General features: G+C 38.8%; 1 protein-coding gene across 1 annotated transcript; it reads left to right on the forward strand.

The window, feature by feature from the left end:
- Window positions 1-5335: 5335 nt before the first annotated feature.
- On the forward strand, window positions 5336-9522 carry KCNMB1 (potassium large conductance calcium-activated channel, subfamily M, beta member 1). Its single transcript, XM_010282787.1, has 3 exons — window positions 5336-5502; window positions 6970-7165; window positions 9196-9522. Exons 1-3 carry the CDS (start codon window positions 5366-5368, stop codon window positions 9463-9465), a joined length of 603 nt encoding a protein of 200 aa, XP_010281089.1. The 5' UTR covers window positions 5336-5365; the 3' UTR covers window positions 9466-9522.
- Window positions 9523-22579: the final 13057 nt, after the last annotated feature.

Raw genomic sequence — 22579 nt, forward strand, 5'->3', positions numbered from 1 at the left:
TGAACTAAGCAAGTAACTTTTTTCCTTTTTTTAAGAACCACCAGGTTTAAAAACTAACAGAATTACTCTTAAATAGCTGCATAATTTTTTTTTAAACAAAAAAGCTAACTTTTTTAATTCACTCTAGTGTCACATCAGGTAAAAAGTTCATTAATAAAGCAAAAAGATACAGCGTGTTTTGTAAAAATAAATGTAGTCGTATCATGTTACACAGTCAAAATATTGCTGCTTCAGGTTTCCAAGACAGCTGCGTGAGTACACGGCAGAATCTTTTCCGTGCACATTTCCATCGAGGTTCAGCATCACCTTATTTTGTAACACACACAGTATTTGTGGTCCCAGATGCACAGAATGCTTTTTAAGTAATGGGTTCTTATCAATTTGCAGTGAAGAACAGCAGTGTTCCCTGGCTCCAGCACCTCTGGCAAAGGCAGACCTGTTACCAGCAAGAAATGGGTATAAATGCCAGAGGAGGAAATGGAGGGTGGGGAGAGGGAAAGCAAGTGCCAATGCAAATGTAGTTTTGACTTCAGGCCTGTTGTCCAGGGTGTAAGCTGTGGGGCAGTAGATGAAAAAAGGATGAGGCAGGATTGGAGCAGAAAGGAAGAGGAATCTAAGCAGTGTTGAAACACTCATGGAAACAGGTAGGCAAGTGTGAGCGATCAAACTAATTCTACTCAGAGACAGCAGTAAATATGCAAGCTGTGCAGCTCTGCCACAGTAGCACAACCAGTACAGAGCTTATATTTGCAGATCTAAAACTTACGATTGCCTTCTGGTTCCCACACAAAGCACCTGGCCAACAAACAGGCAACAAATACTATGCTCCTCTTACAGACACAGAAAGCCAGCAATTTTTATGTTGTCCACACAATGTGTTTTGAGAAGAAAACAAGGTGACTATTAAGTTGGCACTTGATAGGAGAAAGCAAATGGCTTCTACTGCCTCTGCACACAGAATAGCCAAAGTGTCCAGACCTGTTTAAAAATTCCTCATTGCTTCAGAGATATGGATGACTTGCATCACTCTTCCTGGTATGATGTACTATTAGCACTTGATGCTCATCTGAAAGCAACAGATAAATGCTCACTGGAAATTCACCATACGGTGTAGGATAAACCATCTCAAAAAAAAATTACTAGCTCACTGTTAATATTTATTCACAACTTAAAATTGAGAGAAGGGTTTAGCACCCTTTCTTCTGCAAGTGAGTGAGATGAATTCATCAGTGCTACCAAAACTGCCATACCCAAGTTAAGAGCAGCCTGGAATAGCCCAAGACAGAGGTTTCATCCGAACTCACAGAGGTCACAGCACTGGAAACTCCTTGAGAGATGGGGGATGAGGAGGCAGAGACTTCCCACTGAGTATCAAACAAGTCTACTAATCAAAACAGGGGACTCTATTCCAAACCTGAGCAGATGGCATCCCTAGGATTATCAGCAGCAGCTGTCAATGCAGTGATTATACATTGAAATTGCACAGCTAATATACTGTATAATTTAACTAGACTGAAGAAGAAGATTAGGAAGAGGGAACATTATGAAAAGATTTGGAGCTTGTATTTTCGTAATAATTATGGAGGCACCCCACAATCTTCAGTGCAAAAGATACATTTAGATTTGCTCTTGAAGGCTAGACTAAAACCCACGCTATACACTTCAACATCTTCCAATTCAAATATGCTCAGAGACTTCCTGGGCCAATCCAGTCCTCTGCAGTGCTTCATTTTTCAAAGACTGAACTATTTTGTCAGAGGAAACACTTAATTAGCTCTTTCAGCACTCCTCCTAATACACATTGACGGAGCTAGGAGACAGGGGACAACAGTTTTTAATGTGAAAAAATTTAACCGTTTAAACAATGGGGAAATTCCAAATAAATATGTTTTTCTATATGCACGCAGCATTCCTTTGTTTTGGAGAGCCAGAAAATGCAGGATTTTCAGCACAAGAACATAAGAATATTTATATATGAAAGGAAAAAAAAAATCCACATGGGATTTCCTTCACTGACTCAGGTTTTCTTTTAAATTATTCTGCACATGCATGAAAGTGTTACAGATTTTTCTGGTCCTATAAATTTTAAAGCCTAAGAAAATGCACCAGGAAGTATCTCTTTCAGTTTTAAGGACCACATTTACAGTTAATCTGGTGCAGCAACACAACAGTGATATGAGCACCTCTGATTTACACTGCCTGAAGACCTAGCCGGTTATTTTTTTATGTTTATAGAAGCACTCAGTGAGATATTTTTAGACCAATCTTTTGTGTTAACATTCTCTGCATAATTTGTATGTCCTTTTACTCTGTAGGGCGGAGCAGACATTTGAACTCAGGGAGCAGAGGCAAACAGGATCACCCAGCAGCCTACGCAGAGAACCAGGGTCAGGCAGCCCAGCTGGTGTCGGGGTGAGGAACAACACTGCACATAATGCTGCGAAAACCTCTTGGCCACTTGTGAAAATTTCCAATTTACACATGCAAATTCCTTATGTCTCTTAACGAGGTAATCTGTCAGCTTAAAATGACTAGGAAAGATGAGCTTACTGGTGCTTCTGCTGCATGTGTGGCTGACATTCAAGCAGACTGGTGGGCCGATCACATTTCTTACTAATTCTTTGGTTAAAAAAGGCCCACAGTTCTTGTTTTCCATGTAATAAGGGGTCTGATTACCTCACTATTTCTCAGCATAACTACTATGGTTCATCTAACACGCAAGAGATTAACAGCACTAGGCCAGTCAAAGTTTTCCACGAGTCATGGTGGCAAGTACCAATCTTTCACTTTTTCATTTTCCTACAGAACTAATTAAAGATTAATCATTGTTACTGTATGTAAGAACTTCTTGCTAACCACACAGGTTTTCACTTGTCTGTCATTAGCTTCCCACTGCCACTCAGGTACCGTGTGGTCTCAGGACGCATGCTCGAGCACTGATGATGCTCCTTTACTCCATTTTCTGACCAGGCAGCACAACAGGTAAAGGAGAGTCAGTTTAATATCTACTGTTCTTAAGGTGGTGTGTTGTACAGTGTTCCAGTGTTGTAAATATTTTGGAGTTCTTTGGTTTTTGAAAATTCTAATTCCACTTTTTCCCCAGAGAATTAAAAGAAACGGCAGAAGTTTCCAAGGAGCAGTCACTACCGACATTTACCCAGGTTTCCTCACAGGGTGCACGTGCCTCCGTGCATGGTTATACACAAGTATGCAGGCACAGCACGAGCATGCTGACAGTGCTCGATGCCACATGTTCTATTTATAGCTCTACAGACCAAGAAAAACACAATATTGCCTTATTTAAGGGCGTTAGCTCACATTCTAAATTAAACTCAAATGCCAGTAAGCAGGTAAGGTTCATCTTAGGGCAATTTTCAAGATGCTTCTTATAACGACAGGGAATTATACATGATTATACATGGTCATAAGAAAAACAATCCCCCTGAAAATGCTGTATGCAAAATTCACAGTGAATATTGATGTTTTATTTGAAGTGGAATTAAATATAGAACTGGACAAAATTCAGTATTCCAATGACAACTCCTTTTGTTCCTAAGGACACAGAACAGTCTTTCATTCCGGTATCATGTACTAGGAACTTCAAGACATACACTTAAAAAATTCTGTAGATAGCCCCAAGTTATGCTAAATGACCAAAGCTGTTTTACTGCCCATAGATTCTATAGTTTTATTATTAATAACACTAACATTCAGGTGTTATAGTAGTCTAAAACCAGTAGCATTTTAATGTTCAAATACTTTTTTCCTTTGGTCATTAAACAAAGTAAGGCACTTTTACCAGTGAAAGCTAAAACTAATAGGAAAGAAAGGACCATTCAGATTCTATTCACATTCTTTCTCTGCAGAGCTGATGGTGTCTTTATCCCATCTTTCACCACACTCAGTGTTGCAGTAACACCACAGCTCTGCCAGCCTGGGGCAGCTAGAGACTGTCAACTCATGGTTGACCTGAAGAGCCTATTTGCTAACTGTGGCTTGTGCTTCTTATATTGTATCTAAACTTAAGTCTTGGTACTTGCTGAACACAGGTGGATTTAGGCAGGGACCACACTGTCCTGAAGGCCAGCCAGTAAGGATAAACACTAAATAGTTGCACACACCTGAAGCTGAAATCCTGAAAACGCACCAACTACTGCATGAAGCTGTGCACTGTTGTCTCGCACATGACAACAGGACTGAAACCTGTTGCAGCATGTACGTAACATTTTCCCTTTCTCCTGCTCTGCTTTCCTCCCTTCTCCCCAAAAAACCCCACACAAATCTTGCCGTTCTTGTCACCTGCCGTACCTATAGCTCGCACCATGTTTTCATGAAAAAACAAAACCCCACAAACCTCCAGGTGCAGCTCTAAGTGCAACAGATATTGGTGATGGGTTAAACTCTCAGCGACTGTTATGGCTCATTTATTTATTAATCCTATACATCAGTCATAATGATTCAAGGGCATATTGATTCAGAGCAGTTCTTTTCAGATTCTCTTTATCAAAGCATTAGCGAGATAATTTAAAGTGCTATTTGGCAAGGGAGTGGGGAAAAAACGCCAGTCCTGAGAGTCTCAAGATCAGAGCTCTGCCTAAGAGTTTCCCCGGTGTTACACCAACGCTTCACTGTTTGCACGCTCCTTCTAGCACCGGCAGTGGTTCTGACACCGTGCTTGTGGTGAAATGATAGCAGTTTTAACTGCTGTGTTTTCTGATCCTGTTCCGTTGTGTTTTGTGGCATTATACTACTGCTGTCTAGAAAACACAGCTTTTCTCTGCTAGTTGATCAGACATCAAGTTTTGAGCATCCCTGAATGGACAAGGCCGAACAATGAACATGCAGAAGTCAGAACCAAGCATCTCAAATGCTAAATTTTAAATTATTTCAGCTCTTTTGAAATAAAACAACCACATTTCAGACTAATCCAGAAGAAAAGCTATAATGTAAAAAGGATTCTACTGTGGCAAGATTTTCCCTTCATGCAAGTCCTCAGCAACACACAACACAGCATCACCTACTTCAGAGAAGCTTAAGACAATCGGGCTGTTAGCAGAATTCTCCCAAGTAGTAAGCAGGTTTTTCCACCCCATCTCCTAGCCTCCCCACACACACACTTGTTAAAGCATTAAATGGCAAATGTCAGAAAGTAAAAAGAGTCTACAGATAACAAAAAACACAGTAATTTTTTTTTTAATTCTAGTTTGTGCAAAAATGGGACTGTCCCTCTATGGAATACGATATATTTCAGAAACTTGTTACACAACTGCGATACCTGTAGCCAATCCTACTCATGTTTTCCCTCTCTTTTCTGTATTTTATTTTATACCAGACAGAGATAGTTCAGATTTCACAACTCTCAGTCATGTTGGGAAAAAAGTTGGTGACCGCACAGAAGCGAGGGGAGACAAGAGCCCTGTGCTTGGGGCTGGGAATGGTCGCGTGCTCCATGATGATGTACTTTTTTATTGGGATCACCATTGTGCCGTTCTACACGAAAAGGTAATAACAGCCATTTGTTTATCAATACAAAGCTATTTCTTTTTCCTGTCAGCATCAAATACAATTATTAAAATAGTGCAGAATTATGTTAGTATGTTGTACAACAAATAAACAACATATGCTTGAAGAGCTCATAAGAATTTAAGACGGGAAAAAAGAGAAAGAAACAAGTGAGCCAAGAAGTCATCTGGCATTTACAGGTAAGCATAAGAAAGCGGGAATTATAATTTTCAGAGCTAGAAGGAGAACAAACTAAAACAAAACATGAAAACATGTTATGAAACTAGTTATTTTTACTATGAAAACATGTAAAATAAAAAAATGCTTATCAAAGCTTGATAATGGAAAGCTAAGTCTTGCGTAAATGGAAAAAAAAAAGCTTTTCCATGTGCAGGACGGTGTGTTGTTTTTAGTAAAACTATAAAAACTTGATCAACAGAAGTCATGGTAAAATTGTTCAGTTGAGAATATATATCTTACTTCCAAATCAACCATCATGAGAAGCAAGCACCTTCAACAGCACAGACTACCACAGCAAATGTTGGAGAATACAACAAACGCTGAAGAAATTATTATTACCCACATTTTTATTTCATTTTGCAAATTCTACCTCCACACACAAGATCAACTTGCAAAAAAAAGTAGCAAGACTAAGACTGCAGGTCAGTTTTTCATGCTTGAAGATTTTGATAGAGAAAGCAAGTACATCCACCTCATTCTTCTTTCTAAGAACACCTTTAAACTCAAAAATATTTGAAAAACATTATCTTTAAAAACAGAGTAATTAGCTTTTATTTATTTTCCAGCCTCCTGATTACAAGACATCTGCATGTAAAAAGATTAGTTTCTTAAGAACTAGGGTGAAACTATTTCTTTATTTTTTCCCACGAAAGTGTACTGCTGTAAGCAAAAACGTACTATGTTATTAGTAGTAAAAGAGTAATTTTTGAGAAAAACGAATGAGTAACAGTAACATGTCTGTTTTGCCAGACAAAATCCTACTATTTATTAATGCAAAAAGTCCATGTAATAAAAAAAGGTGGGGGGAAAACATGGAAAATTATTTTAATTCTGAGACTTATTGAATTAGTCAAAATATTTCTGAGGCATCAAGTGTACTGCATTTCCAAATATTTCCTACCAAACATTAAAACCCATAGCCATTTTTCTTTCTTGAATAATACTTGACACTGGTTACAGAGGAGGTTAGAATCTGACTTCAAAGCACAGAATGCATAACACACAAGAGCAAAAATGCTTCCCTGCACTGCTTTCCTATGGCAGCCCTTCTCCAGGTGCAGCCATCGATTTGGGGCGGGCGAAGTGTACCGCATCAGGACTGAGCAGCCGTGACCTCCACCCATGCCACCACTTGCAGCTGGCACACACACATGCATCTCCAGCATGCAACTCATAACGATGCTGCTAATGCATTTTAAAGCAATATCTTTTGTGTTGTTTTTGCAGTGTTTGGACAACAGAAACTGTGTGCAAGGTTCTCAAAGCCAACATTCAGGACAAAGCTCCCTGTCCAAACAGCGAAGGCTCAGAGGATGAGGATATCTTTCCGTATCCCTGTCTACAGGTGTGGGTTAATCTGACAACCTCAGGACAAGAGGTTATGCTGTATCAGACTGAAGATACACTGGAAAGAAATCCTAAGGTACTTGCAACACAGATCGAATAATCACTCTCTGCTGCTATCTAACACCTATAAGGAGAAGAGGTGTTTTTTTTAAACCAAGCAGCAGAGTAAGAGTAGGAGTAGTTCATCTTTTACATGTTAATGTCTGTGCTTAGACCAAGGCATTTTTAAAATATTCCAGAAATTACACAGTTGAGGATTTTATTTTAAACATGACATCAAACATTAAGTTAATACTTGTTAAGGAATTACACCAACTAAACATGAATATTTAACATTCATGAAAATTTAAAAATATGTAAGTCTCCAAGTTGAAGACCAATGGTAGGAAATAGTTTGTAAGATGTGGTTTGCTCAGTTGCTTGTTGAATTATCACAGGAGAGACCTGAAGTTAAAAACCATCCAAAGTAAGAGCACAAATGCCAATTTTACTTCCATTTTAGGTGTGTGAAATGAAGCACGGAATAAAGTAAGTTGAGAAAGGGGAAGTGAGGGTGCTGTTGGGAACAAGATGCACATTTTAGACAGAAACAAGAAACAAATCAGTGATTTTGGAAGATGATCACCCAGAAAACTCACTTGTCTCTTGTTTGGTCTGCAACTGTTTCTGGCCAGCATGGCAGCAGAAACCAGGACTCATGGAGAGGGCAGTGGCGCTGTAGGAAACGCCTGTGTAACGCAGAGACACGGGGTATTGCGGTAGACATCCTTTGGTCAGTCGTTTTAGGGATGTCTTCCCCAAGGGTGAGTGCAGACCATGGGTGGAACAGAAATGTGGGCATGCAGCATTCATTTGGCTTTAGAGGTGTGTGAAAGATTAGGAAAGGGGAAAAAGTAGGGTGTTACCCTTTTGTTCCTGCCAGCGTTTCTGCTTGGGAATCAGCAGAGCGCTCAAAATTTTTAGGCTTGCTCTCCCACAACCAGAAGTGCTCCTACAGGTATGCTGCCCAAGGAAGGTCAGGTTCGGTTCAGTTCCAAAACCATGAGTATTTCAGAGGCCTTATTCCAGCTCACCACTCTCTAAAGGGACATAAAGTGAAATTCAGATCTTTGATGCCCAAGGCTGAAGCAGTTTGAGAACCCAAAACAAACAAGTGTTCATCATCTTAAAGAAATTATACAGATTAGTTTCACACAGTGCAAACCTGATAGCATAAAACACTTAAGCTGAAGATAATTTTGCCGATCTTTATAGGCATAGACCATCTATCGCAGGGAAAGCTACATACAAAGTAGCAATGCAGAAAATATCCGCTGTAGATTGAAAAAAGTGTCGTTTTCCACAAGAGTAGATGATATGCTGATTTCCTACCCACTGTTTGCATTACTGCAAGTACAAGCCTTTAGGTCAAGATCCATCCCCTTTCTGCTTTCGCCAGTTTTCAGCTTAAGGCACCTAAGCACTATTATGTGTGCAAAATAATGTTGCAGAAAAGAAACTGCTATGAACATCCAAAAAAAAAAGATAATGAAAGAGTGCTTCAAAGTCTAACAGTATTTCCACTGAAGACTAAATATGCATTACTACTACAGGTCAAAATAGTTCTGTGTTAGGAGGACAAGTAGGAAGCTTCCAACAGCCAGGCTTTCCTCTTATTTTTCTAATAGTTATAACCAGAGGTGCACAATGAAGCAACTTTGTTTTCCTGCACAGTGACAAGCCAGTTGTAAACTTCTGCATTGTGGTGTGCCATTTCTGCTGTGGTGGTGCTGCCTAGAAGCTCTGTTAGGAATCCAAGCTTGGCACTGTAATAATAAAGTGACAGTCTCAAAGACTGCAGTTTTATTTCAAGCACGTATGCATTATTGGTTTCCAACAACATTACTCCAATCTGTAAGTCTGCCGACTGGGGGCACAGACACACTGACAGAAACAGGGAAGCATGGCAAATGGGTTATGGACATAAGGAAACCAAGATAATCTCAAGGAATACCAGCTAAACCACACCATTCTTTGTCAGTACTAGCATGTTTATTTTACTGACTTGACTACAAACCTTGTATTAGAGTATTCATTGTAACGAATCACCTTGATTTCTTATTCCAGTGCTCATATGTCCCAGGCAAGTCGGAGAATTCTAAAGAAGTTAAAGCACGTATAGAAACAATTGCAAGCAATTTCAAAAAATACCAGACTTTCCCATGCTACTATGACCCAGGAGGAACGCAGACCAATGTCATTTTAAGCAGACTTTATGACCCCAAAGGCCTCCTCTTTGCTTTCCTTTGGCCTACACTCATGTTTACTGGTGGATGTCTGATTATTGTTCTGGTAAAAATTAGTCAGTATGTTTCTGTTCTTTCTGCTTGGCAGTAGAAAATAGATATCTAGCATAGATTGTTGCAAGATATTAAAATGCCTTTGTTCTGCCTGTCTTTATCTGCACTTTGTAGCTTTTAATATACCAGGTGTCAGTCCAAGGGCAGGCATTCCAAAAAACTGAATTGCACCCACTATGGATAGCAATCTATTACATGAGGACAAAATATAAAATTGATTCCCAGGAATGCCTGAAAAGACCTCATAAAAATAAAGAGTGAGTTACTATCTCTTGTTTCCTTGGGCTTTCTGAGGTACAGTTGCTATACAGAGCTACAATTCAAGTTTACTACTAAACTCTTGTTCCACATTTTAAACAGGGTCCTAAATTTTCTGTCTGGTTGAGACCGTTTGGCGACATGTCCATATACATCATTACTGGCAGATACACATTACCAATACAGTATGTATTCATGGCAGACTCTTCTTGTCTGTTGAGAAAATAAGTTTTGTTATGGTCTAAGGCGGTATTTGTAGTCATTGATCTCTGCTTTATGTGAAAGAAGAGGGGGGAAAAACCACCCGAACCCCAAAAATATACATATATATACACACACAGATATTACAAAGTTTGCACTCTAAACATCTAACAACAATTGCATATAATGAAATATATGCATAAAGTATAGGGTATAGTAAAGAAGATTATACTAGAAGTAAGTCTTTGTATTTAACTCAAATCTTAGCCTTGCTTTACTTTGAAACAAGTGTACCACTCAAGGAAGGCTTGAGTGCCTTGACCTGCCTGCCATTTGCATATATTACAAAACTGTTAAGGAAAGGAAGTCACGACATAAAGAATATGATTATGTGGTAGAAAACATCCATGACGTCTTACTAAATACAGTAATCTAATAACCACAGAACTCTGCATTCTTAGCACAAAGATATTTCACAAGAGAGAGATGTGTTTGTTTCTAATGCCAAGACTCTTAGGAATGCTCTGATGCACATATAGACATATTTTCTGTTCTCTGAAAATAACTGTTTCTCTCAGCCAATTTTCAAGTTGCTACTGGACCCAAGAGGAACACAAGATACTTCCTGCATGCTGTATTTGACTGGCAATCGGGACTCAACTAGTACAAGCATTTTCATCATACAGCTCATGAACCACTCAGTAGCTATCATTCACAGGAAAATTTCAGGGCTTAGATACAAATATAAATTCATTAACTGTAGTGGAAAAAAGTTATTCTCATTAACATGATACAATTCTCTATTGTTTATTGTAAGAAAGAAGGTGGCTGAAATATTAATCCATTATGTGCATTTTCCAACATTACTAATGGAACAGTGTCAAAGTTTGCTCTTCATCATGATAAGCAAATCAAAATTAGACCAGGATAGTAAAAAAAAAAAAAGCAGTTACTAACATCAGCACACTCATTCAACATGCAAAATCTAGATCGTTATCTGTTAGAAATCCACAATAGGAAAAATTACCTGCTCTAGTACTTAAGATTCAGACAACATGTCAAAAGAAAAAAATAAAGAACCAAAACCCAAAAATGAATATAGGACGAGAATTATTTCCATAAAAAGGAGGAAAGTATTTACATCTTCATACAACACTTCCATGAAATGCATCTGAGGCTGTGTGTATACATCTTTGTCATTCAGGAAAGTGAAAGTCCAGCTGGTACAGGTACAGGCATTTTGCCAACAGGATGGGAAGGGGAAGAGATCCTGTTTTGTTAGTTCACCAAAAGCTGAGGCAGGAGTACAGTAACTGCTTAAAAATATAGTAATCAGACGGGGAGGATGCTTGTTGGAGCTCGTGCACTGTACTGGTACCAAACAAGGTGAACAAACGAGCTGTAAAGAGGTTTAGTTAATAGACTCTTGCAAAGCTTTACCCCAAATTTCTCTTTTCAGCAGTTTAAAGAGAGTCTCTTCAGTTTGCAAACTAAAACTTGCTCATAACTACTTTACACTCATTCCAGCAAATCAGTGGCCCCACCACCTTGCTCCCCTCACAGCTCCTCAGAGATGAATGAGGGCTGGATGTTGGGATGTTGCTGTTCCTTCTAGTGATTGTCCCCATTGCCCCCCTCACTCATGAACCAGTAACTTGTCTCTGAAGAGCAAAAGCTCTTGATCTTGCTGAGCTCAGAGCTCAGCATGAAGCATGAAGACCAGGAGCTCCTGCTTCCAACACCCACCTTGGCTTCCTAAGACCACCCCCTAACGCCACATCTTCCTCACCTCCCTGCTCCTAGTTATCCCTGATAGCAGTAGATGACAATTTATTCAGCGTGCAAGCTGTGTCTCCAGATTTACCTCTACCAAAAATAAAATGATTATTACATGAAAATAGTTATTTCCTTCCAACATGTACACATTGCAAGTACCTGAAGAAAAAGCTCACAAAAATTTTTTTCTCCAATAAAGTAGTATTTCCTATTTGAGTAGGAGTTATTCCAAGTGAAAACAGCTGGTGCAGGGGCAAAAACCACACAAAAATTAGGAAACTCCATTGTTTTGCACTCTGGCCAAACTCAGCTTCCTCTTTTGCCCAAATGAAACAGGGGATTTAAATGCAAAAAGCCAAATATTCTAATGTAGAAAACACATACAAAATGTATAAGCACTACAGAAGTCTGTTCCTGTTTTTAAATAATGGTTTCCCCATGTATATAGTGCTGATTATTTTCAACATTTCTCAGAAAGTTTAACGTTAAAGTCAGAGATATTCTTTTTCCTTCACACTTTCACTTTTTCTTAAAGTCAAAGCTAAGTGTTTTAACAGTGCACAAGGTTGCTGAATTACTGTTGAGCTTTTGTAAATATTTTTTGATTCTTCCATCTGCAAAAGTTGTAATTCACTAGAGAATGAAGTTTTAATAACACTTTCTATGCTTCTTACAGCAGCACACAAGGAAGCTATAGAGTCTTTAGGGGGGTTTGGTTGGGTTTGTTTTTTTTAAATTATTGGATTATACCATCAAGTCTACAATAAATTTTATAAATAAAATGCTATTTTTCTGAGATCCAGCAAAACACTTCCTTTGAGAAGTGCTTTGATACAAGCAGTGACCATTGCAGTGACAGATGTACACAACTCATTTTCTCAAGGCAGAGTAGATGATCAAGTTATGTATTACAGCATTAAAACTCCTGCCAGGGGAAGAGAAGTGGCAGTACAAGCAGCTGAAGATAAAATGCATACTTGCAATCTGTTTGACTATACATAGCTATTCCCTATATGAGGGAATTAGCATTTCTCCAAGGCGCAAAAAACACAAACAAACAACAAAACCCCAATTGCAAAAGGTTGTAAAAGAAAGCTTATCCCATAAATGGGAAGTTATTTTTTCCTGGATGAAGTAGATTCAGCTTTCCTCAGCTTTTAATAAGATCACCTTTCTCTAACTTTGACGAGGCAGCAACAATGGCAGCTTAAGAGGAACCTATGGGACACTGATTTGCTAAGAAGCCACCTGTGAGTCACCAGCATGTTCTTAATGTACACAGACTACAGCAGGTACCTTCTGGCTACCTCTGACAATTTTGATTTAAGTACCCCACTAACTTGTGCTATTTTTATCACCTGATCCTCAAAGCAGAAACAGGGCAGTTAACATAGAGAAGGTTCTGGTCCCCAAAGATTCCTCACTCATTGCATAAACCCACTGCACTTGACAACAAAGTATCTTCCAACGGGGTAACTAGTACTTCGTTCTTAGTTTTTGGAGGGTTTCATTGTTTGGTTTGGGGGGGTGTGTGTTAATTTTTTAAATAAGGAAATGAGGAAAAACTTAACAAAACCACTTTGGGGTCTCTAGACTATTTACTGTTCAGAAGCCATAGAAAACAATTCAGATATTTTACTTTTGGCAATTTCCATAACAGAAAAAATAGCATGTAGGGTTAACCAGATGACTCCAAATTTACAAGCTGGCTTGAAGTTAGAAAAGATATTAATACAGGAAAAGTAATTATAAGTTATCCTTTGTTCACAACAAAAAGGGTTGGTGGCTGCCCCACAGGGTGTAGGCCAACCATACAAACCCCACGCAAGAAACAAGTTTGGTGTATAAGCACACAGCTGTTCTCGGTCAGGAGGCAAAACTGGGAATTATCTCGTCAGTTCCTCAGAAGCTCAAGGGCACAAGGGGAACATCAGAGGATCTGCAGAGCAAACTGCAGTTTTCTTTCCCCCCCTAAAGTATGTGTAAACAGCAAAAATGCTAAAAATGCATGTAGGGATTTTTGTTGCTGCTGTTTAGGTCTCCTGGAGCAAGGTTTCTTTTGCTGTGCTGCTACAAGACTTAAGTGTCAGCTTTGATGAATGTAAATTATACTGGGGAGTTGCAACATTAGATGTTTTTCTCCTTGCTGACCTCACTTCTCCACACTCTGAAGAGCATTAACAGAAAGGAAAAAGATAGCAAAGATCAGATAGAGGTAGCTATACTCAACTTCTACATAAAGTAGTCAGTGAAATACAATTTATAAGGACGTGTCTATTTATTACGATGCTCCACTAGAAGAAATAGCAATGAAAAAAAAAGTTGAAGGGCTGACAAGCTGTTCTTTCAAAGCTTCCTAAAAATATCTGTACAACTCTTAAATAAATATAAGTAGTCTCATTACGCCCTGCACTACTTTCCCTAGAAGTGTCATGACTTTGCACAGAAATTAAGCTGTCATATGGGTAAAAACACTCAGACTGCCGTACCCAAACCAGCACAAGTATGTTCCCTTTTCTCTTTGACCACATACCTCTACCTATAGTAAATCCAAAAATCTGGTGTTATCTGTGCTAGATACACATTACTGCAATTGCCTTATCTAGGAAAACAAACTTTTTAAAGATGTACTTTCTACTTCTTACCTCTTACAATTCCAGGCAGATTTTCAGAGAGTCTCAGCTTGCTAACCAAGTTATCCTGCATTCAGCACCAAGAGCAAGTAAGGAAAGCACCTGAAAATACTTCAACTTCAGCAAAAAGATAACACAAGATTGCTATCGCAGATGGGGGGCAGAGGAGAGAGTTATTTGTAAGGCTCCATCTCTTCAGTGAAGTATTTGTACCACATTTGGAACAAGATAACCTGGATGAATATAGGCTGTTTAGTCCAATAAACTCAAGGCCATTCTTATATAAAGTCTTTGAATAATCTTTAAATAATTTAATTCATATGCTTTAAAGTCTAATGAGACAGTACAATGTATTAAAGGTGTCTCCAAAAAAAGCTCAAAGATAGAGGTTGAACAAAAGAATCATGTTTCATGCACTTATGGGTTCATAGTTTGCTAGAGCACTGCATAATTTTCTCTCTGATGGAACATTTCAAAACATTGGACATGCTTATTGATAAATAAAGAAATCTTGACTTCATTTTGGAGACTACTCTTGATAACCACATTACCCCCAAGTCAACAGGGCTGTCAGCCTCAGCAGCCTGAAACCACAGGACTAGACTTTAAGCCTAGTCTGCAGAAAATAATCATCAGCTCTTGGCTTGTGAAATAGTTGCAATGAACTAATGCCTCCAATTAATTATTCTTATGCTATATAGATTGATGGAAAGATGATGATTGGATAGGTCTCAAAATTGAAATACTCTCCAGTTAGTGGGGAGAAAATCCCCACAACCATGGCTGAATCTTGCATACCCGGAATAAGGTGAAGCCTGTCCCTACTGCAGCTTATAAAATACACAGCTATGATGAAACAGATCAACAATGTGAGTAAATAAACTATCTGGCCTGTCTAGAGTTTTGGCACCACAGGTTTTGCCCTTATTGCACCTTTTTTTTTTTTCTAAAAGACTATATTAAGCTTGTTATATAGAGGTACTGTTGTGTGAGTAAAGGTTTGCTGCCTTTAAGCATACTGTTGGGTTTTTTCCTATGATCCTGAAGCCAGTGTCAGGAGTAGTGGAACCAACACCCTTTTATCCATATCTGTCAGTGGCTGGAAAAGCCGGGAGTTAAAACTGCCAAACCTAGATGTCTGGTTAACCAAGGGAGACTTGAACTCCTAAAGGTGAGGGAGTTGAAGCGGTTCACTGCTGACACAGACACAGAGGTCACAGCAACAGCTGATCAAGCCACCTCTCCCTCCAGCTTTGACCTTATCACATCAAACTTTTTGCCTTGGACTTGAGATGAAAGTATAGCTAGCCCTTTAAAGGAATAATTGCATGGTTGTTTTGGGGGGGTTGGTTTTGGTTTGTTTTAAGCCTTCCGCAAAATGCACGTTTATCAGACAAACTATGACAACAGAAATGAAATCTGTATGACAAATTCTTCATCAAGCGATTCATTCAGATACAGCACTGAGGCAGCTGCATAAAGACACACATTGATAGAAGCTTTAAAACAGCTTATAAAAGTTTTACCCTGCCTTTCCACAGAAAAATTTGAACCATCTCCATTGTGTCTTTTGTAGCTGCTGAGGTTTCCCCTCTATAGCCACTGAAATTGTTCTTCATGCCTCACTAGCCGTTATTCATGCCTCACTAGCGGACAGGAAATAATTCACTGCCTTCTCAACTGCTTTCCGTAGAACAATGAAACAGCGCCATTGAATAGAACTTATAAAGGTCTTAAAATGTAGCAGAATCAATCAAATTACCTGAACTTGAATTAATTATCATTTACTCTTCAGAAGTAGCACGTTAATGTGGAGACTCAACACTATAAGCAAATTCAATTACACCCCGACACCTCAGGAAAAGAATTTGGGCTTCTTTATGGTCAGGTGAAAGTACTACCCATTCTTTGATTCATGCCCAAAGGACTCCATACAAGCAAATAATTTAGAGTGGAAGAATCAAGCTGTCCTGACAGGACTGACGTTACAGACCTACGCTGTTGTGTCCTGCAAGCAACCATAGAGCATTCTTAACTTCCCAATATTCTTGCCATGTACTTTGGGGCAGATTAGCTGGCCTGAGAACAAGACAAAATTGCCCAACCAACTGTAATGGTTCCTGGCAGTTTCTATTCGGTAAAGTTGTAACAGTGATGCACTCGGGAGCCTTTTCCAGAGCAGCAGAGCACACTGCCAGCATCCTTCAAGCGCTCAGTGCAAGCTTAGGAACTGATTTATACAGGTGGCTTTATTCCCCCCAAAATGGCCACCCTAGGGGGTACTTGTGCATTTTCTGAATGAATACAATTCTTTTAGCATGCAATAGTGTCTGTGCTTTCAGCACAGGATCTCTTGGCTTTGCTCTTCGTCTAGCAATGTGTATTGGAAGATGGGGTCTGCCCTCGGAGATGAGGAAAGCGAAGTAAATTTTTGGCTTAGATGTGAGCCACGTATGTAAGCTGCTCAATGCTGTGGCTCAGCCTGCAGCGTTCTGAGCACCAGCTCAGGAAAAGCCATCCCTTTTACGACACAGTGATGAGAAATAACAGTGTCAACTGTGCTGCTACTGCTGATTTCAGCAGAAGCATCAAGTATTTAATTGACTCATAGCTGACTCATGGACTCTGGCAGCTTCAAGCCAGGGCTGCCGAGTGACATCTCATTTTTACCATAAGTCAAGGAGGCATTGAACGCAGATGATCAAATTCCAGTATTTGTCACATCTACCTCCCAGAAGTCACATACTAAATTGGGTTCAGAAAACCACAAAACTATTTGGTCTTTTTAATAGCTAAAACATCAGTTGCTTTTCCAGGGCATTTAAATATATACTATATAACTAGCAATACAGAAATCTGCAAACAGAAGGGAGGTTACAGCGGGAGATACAGATTACACTGCACTGGTGAGGCAGACCAAAATGACTTGACTCCATTGCCAAAGGATTTAAGGCAATGGAGTCAAACTGTTGGGATAACATCACATAAATGAGGCTTAATGTAAGAGGATTAAAAACCAGATGTTTCACTAGTAGATATTACTACAGTATAAACAAATGAATGTAAAGATAATTAGCAACGTGCTTGTAGTTATGGACTGTGTTGAAAAAGCAAAAATATTATTAATTAGTTTCAGAACGACAGTTACCAAGTTTACTTAAAGCTATTAAAAAATCCAAAATATTTCAATTAGTGCTACATAATAGTTAAAATGCATTTAATGTCAGCAAACATACAACACCTGCATGACAAAACTGTTTTGGTTTGTTGGGGTTATTTTTCCAAACATTCTCTACACAACACTATGCCTAAGAGCCAGGTGCTTTCAAAAGCATCAAAATAATCTGCCTGGATTAAATAACACATGAGCACTGTGAAGCTTCCGTAAATCTTCAATACAAGAACCATAGTGCCGACCGGAAAGGTCATGTAACACCTTCACCAATATACTCCAGTCTCAGAAATGTGCTTTCTCACAGATGAAGAGAGTACTGCACAAATCCATCAAAATGAAGGAGCCCAAAAATCAGAGATACAAGAGCCTTTAAAAACAAAAGACAACAAAAAATCCCAACCAACCAAAAAAAGCCCCTTCCTATTGGTATTCAAAGGTTTGTGTTTTCGGAATCGACAATTTAGGAGAATTTAAAGCAGTTGGGTGGTTTTTTTTGTGGTAGTAGTGGTTGTTTTGTTTTTAAAGGAACCTTTCAAGCAAGGTGAGTCATAAAAACATGTATCTTTTGTCACATAATAGACATTTCCAGTCACATGTTTTGAAAGAAATCAGCAGGCCACCGGCATGACAGACACAGATGCAGCCTGCTCCTTGAGCAAGCCACAGCTGATCACAGGTTGTAGGCTGGGTACCGCACACACGAGAGGATCCAAATTCCAGACTGCACTGTGTAAAATAAACATGTGGTAGTCAGCCCAGGACACCTAGTAACTTGAAGCTCTCACAGTCCCCCAGCCACTTAAAAAAACTCCTAATAAATGAGGAGCTCCTGTAGTCTCATAGACTCTTTAAGATCAATACGGGAAGTCTGATGCCCAGCTGGTTCTTCACTGGAAAGTGGATTTTTTTTTTTTTTTTAAAGTTCTGAATAAAACCTACAGTAACCATTTTGGAACAGGATTAACAACATGCTTGTTCCATTATTTTATATTCTGAAAATCATCACTGTTTAGGTTTAAGTTTTCATGAATTTATTTATGTGGAAAGGCAGCAAATCACCCATTCAGCTGGCATTTAAAGTCTCTCAGTGTTGAGAGCAAGTATTTTATACAGCTTTAAAATATCAAGACTCTACAGAAAGGTAGTATAAAAAAAAGAATGAAAGTTGAAGACTCAAACTGACAACACTTCATGATCTCAAATCATAGCAATGTACAGAAATATACTTACAACTATTAAGATGAAAAAAATTATTTCTCAGAGAGTAAAATTAATTCAAAACACGAAGGATCAACAGATAAAGCATAATTCTATTGCCCCCAGCTTCTCAACACATAGAATCATAGAATAGTTTGGGGTGGAAGGGACCTTTAAAGGCCACCTAGTCCAACCCCCCTGCAGTGAGCAGGGACCTCTTCAACTAGATCATGTTGCTCAGAGCCCCGTCCAGCCTGACCTAGAATGTTTCTGGGGATGGAAACACTCTCTGGATGACCTGTGCCAGTGTTTCACTCAGCCTAATTCTATGTCAAAACCAGGCACTGGCACCTGATTGCAGTAGTCAGAAATATGAATGCAGAAATTCGGAATTTATCCGACTGAAAAAAAATGAAGGTACAAATCCCAGCTTTAAGAATTAATATATGCTTTTCCCAGCATTCAAGAGCCAAGTGACTAAAAGAGACACAATTAATTCCATGAGACCATTCCCGTGTGTCCCTGTGGTTGAAAGAAATGGTTCTGTACAGGAGACCAGCAGCATTTTGTAGTCTACATCTGCCTTGTATTTCCTAGTAGCTGGAGATACAAGCAAAACTGGTGCCCGTTTAAGTTGCTACTGCAGCACAATCATGCTTTCTTCCAAGTCCTACCCATGGGGGACTATATCGTAACACTCTCTAGAAGCAAGTTTGCAACAGAATGAGAACAGCTCCAAAACAGAACAAGAGATTTACTTTGATGGAAGTGGCACAGTTTAGAGGAAAAAACAACTCCCACCCCAAGCAAAAACAGAACACCCCAACAAAACCAGAACCTTCTAAAAACAAAAACATCAACTCACCAGACACCTCATCAGATGTTCCACATAATCACTGAAAAGCTCAGGACAAGGAAAAGTTAGGAAAAGGATGAAAACCATGAAAATAAAATTATCGTTAGTAAACTATCAGATAAAAGCACTTTGGAAAGGTAGTTGTAAAGGCTTAGACATCATCAACAGAAGGAAAAACAACCTCTAACCTCCCTCCTAGAATACTACCGATTTTTGTATGATACTAAATATTAACACTTATTCTATAAGGTTGTACAGAGTTGCCATGCTCCTAATCCCAATTTTTGTCAATTTACCTCATGAACTAGAAAAAAAGCAGAGTCCCCAGCTGCACACACCTAACCAGAGCAATATATCACCAGATTCAGCTGATAGTAGATCTGGGTGACTTATTTAAAAGGATTTTTTAAAATTGACTTATAACAGCAATTTCAACTGTATGATATTTCCTTACTTTGGTTATAAAATGTCAGGTAGAGTAGTTTCAAAACAAAAATCTAATAAAGCTGCACTGCATCTTTTGTTTCCAACATTCCCATGAGGAAAGTTTTGCTAATGAAAGCAGAAGCATGGGGGGGTTGTTTGTTTAGTTGTGGGGTTTTGCATGTTTGATTTATTGACAAAACAAAGCTGACTAGCTGGGGAGGGGTGTATTGTTTTTTAGGTGGGCAGAGAATGGTGAAGAGAAAATAATTTCAAAATTGGTTCATTCACTCAACAGTTGGGCTTTTTTCCATAATTTATTCTATTATCTTTCTGTTCAGGAAAGTTAGGCTGGTTGGCTTACACATTCTCTTTTCTCCCACACCATGTTACAGATACAGTAATGGCTCTTCTGAAATTTCCACTGTTCCCAGAAATAAATCCTAACAGCTAAAAGATTGCACAGATTTAGCCCTCAATAGTGATTTTCATCAGGCAATATTGAATTCAATCATGCCTGACTTATCTAAATACTTTTTAGCCATTGTTCCGATCTGTCCTTCTCTTTCCTTGTGGCAATTAAAAGCATGAAGCAACAAGTCAAACTGGTTTTGAAGGCTAAAGGAAGAATCAGCCATTACTTCAGCCCTGAACCACTCCATACTCATGATCCTTCTCTGTCGTCTCTCTCATTTCCAGGGTATTTTTAGAATCTTGTACTTCCATCTTTTAAGTCTCCTGCCAGTTGTAATAACTCATTTGGCACCTTGGCCTTTCGGCTCTTATCCCAACATGCTTCCACTATTTCATCTGTATTAGTCTCTTACAGTGTTTATCTTCCCGTACAATGAGGATCATTGCCTGCCCTTTCCAACAGCGACAAGCTTTCTTAGTATTATCTTCCCAGACGACTACATATCAGCTTCCCAAGCCTGCTGAAATCTTTTTTTTGAAGACCGTTATTCTCATACTGCTACTGCTCTTTCTTCATGTAGGACTGTGAACCCCGTCACTTAACAAATGCCTTCACCTAACACTGCCACCCTCCCTTCAGTCCATCCTAAAATCATGTAGTTCTGAACAAAGAAAAATAATAACATCTGGTTTATTAGGAAATTCTTTAACTTTACCTACATCTAGTATTATCTATTGTACCATAACATTAAATCCACTGCCTGACTGCTATAATTATAGAGAGCTATTTATGACCCTTAGTATATTTATGGACAGTAATTGACATTTTGATGAAGACAAAGCAGAAATATCAAAACAAAGAACATATTTCAAAGAGATCAGAGACCTACAGATATGCACTCTGGCAAAAAAAGAAATTAAGGGCTACACAACACAACTCATGTCTAGCAATCTTTCTGGTTTCATAATAATTAATAACAGCCTCTTCAACTGATAACACAGGACTATGCTGACTGATCCAAAAGCCTCAAGATCCAGCTAGCACACAACTAAAACTGAAACTTTTGACTCCCTTATCTGTACCTGTAGTAATAAGTGTAATATTTAGTGTTTGAATATGGTAGAATAGTGTTTGAATATTGCCAGTAGCAATCCTTCAACGTAACAACATATTTACACAGATTACAGTCCACACTTATCCACCTCCCCAGCCTCTCTGCACTTCTCATCATGCAACTGCAAACAATAAGGAAAAAGACCATTTTTGGCAGAAGTTATAAGTGGGCTCTAAGACACATTTGGTTTAAGTAATATTAATTTGGTCTCCAGCTGCATTAAAACTATGGACACGGTTGAAGAGATACACGGAAATAATGCTGTTAGAGACTGAAGACTATAGGCTGTATTTCAATACTTCTTTTTAATCATTAAAATAGCAGGATTTTTCTTTTCTGTTTATATGCAGCTCTGGGAGAAACAAATGGCAATCTCGCCTGCCCTAGGCAGGCAGGACTGGGGCTATCTGTTTTTTACACTTATTTTCTTCTTTCTGCTCCAATTTGTCTCTTGTGGGGTTCGCTTCTGCACTAACTTCTTATTCTGTTCTCCACATTTTCTCACTTCAATGACTTCCCTCCTGCACAACTCCTTCCATAAGGAAAGTGTTCAAGAAACGTGTGGATGTGGCGCTTCAGGACATGGTCTAGGGGACATGGTGGCGCTGGATTAATGGTTGGACTTGATGATCTTGAAGGTCCTTTCCAACCTAGTGTTTCTGTGATTCTGTGAAATTCAGGCTATACGTTTCAAAGAAAGAGATCTACAATGCCATTCAACCAACCGCATGCAAAGAAAATAGGTGAACAAGGGGTGTATGCAAAAGAAAAACTGCAATGAGAGAAGTCTGTATTTCACATGACCATTCTTTGGGGAACTTGGTAGAAATTTATCATTTAACACTTAAAAATTATACCAAATCTACTCCAGTTTTGCATCTCTGATCTTTTATTCTTCATTAAAAACGGACTTTAAGAGATAACAGTCAACAAGTCTGACTTGAAAAATGCTAGCCAGTTCAAGTTAAATTTAGAAAAACCCTATTGCATTGAATTCAGAGAACAAGAAATAATAGTTTACATTTTTATAGCTTTCAAACACATATTAATATTTTAAGACGACCCACTTCACTTCAGTTCACTTTTGAATATAGCACTAGTGA

The sequence above is a fragment of the Phaethon lepturus genome, unplaced genomic scaffold (assembly GCF_000687285.1).
Source record: "Phaethon lepturus isolate BGI_N335 unplaced genomic scaffold, ASM68728v1 scaffold9722, whole genome shotgun sequence".
Taxonomy (NCBI): Eukaryota; Metazoa; Chordata; class Aves; order Phaethontiformes; family Phaethontidae; genus Phaethon; species Phaethon lepturus.

Coding starts and splice junctions, on each gene's coding strand:
- KCNMB1 (XM_010282787.1), top strand. CDS start 5,366: ATGTTGGGAAAAAAGTTGGTGACCGCACAGAAGCGAGGGGAGACAAGA. Junction 5,503..6,969: donor GTGCCGTTCTACACGAAAAG/GTAATAACAGCC, acceptor TTGTTTTTGCAG/TGTTTGGACAACAGAAACTG. Junction 7,166..9,195: donor CACTGGAAAGAAATCCTAAG/GTACTTGCAACA, acceptor TTCTTATTCCAG/TGCTCATATGTCCCAGGCAA.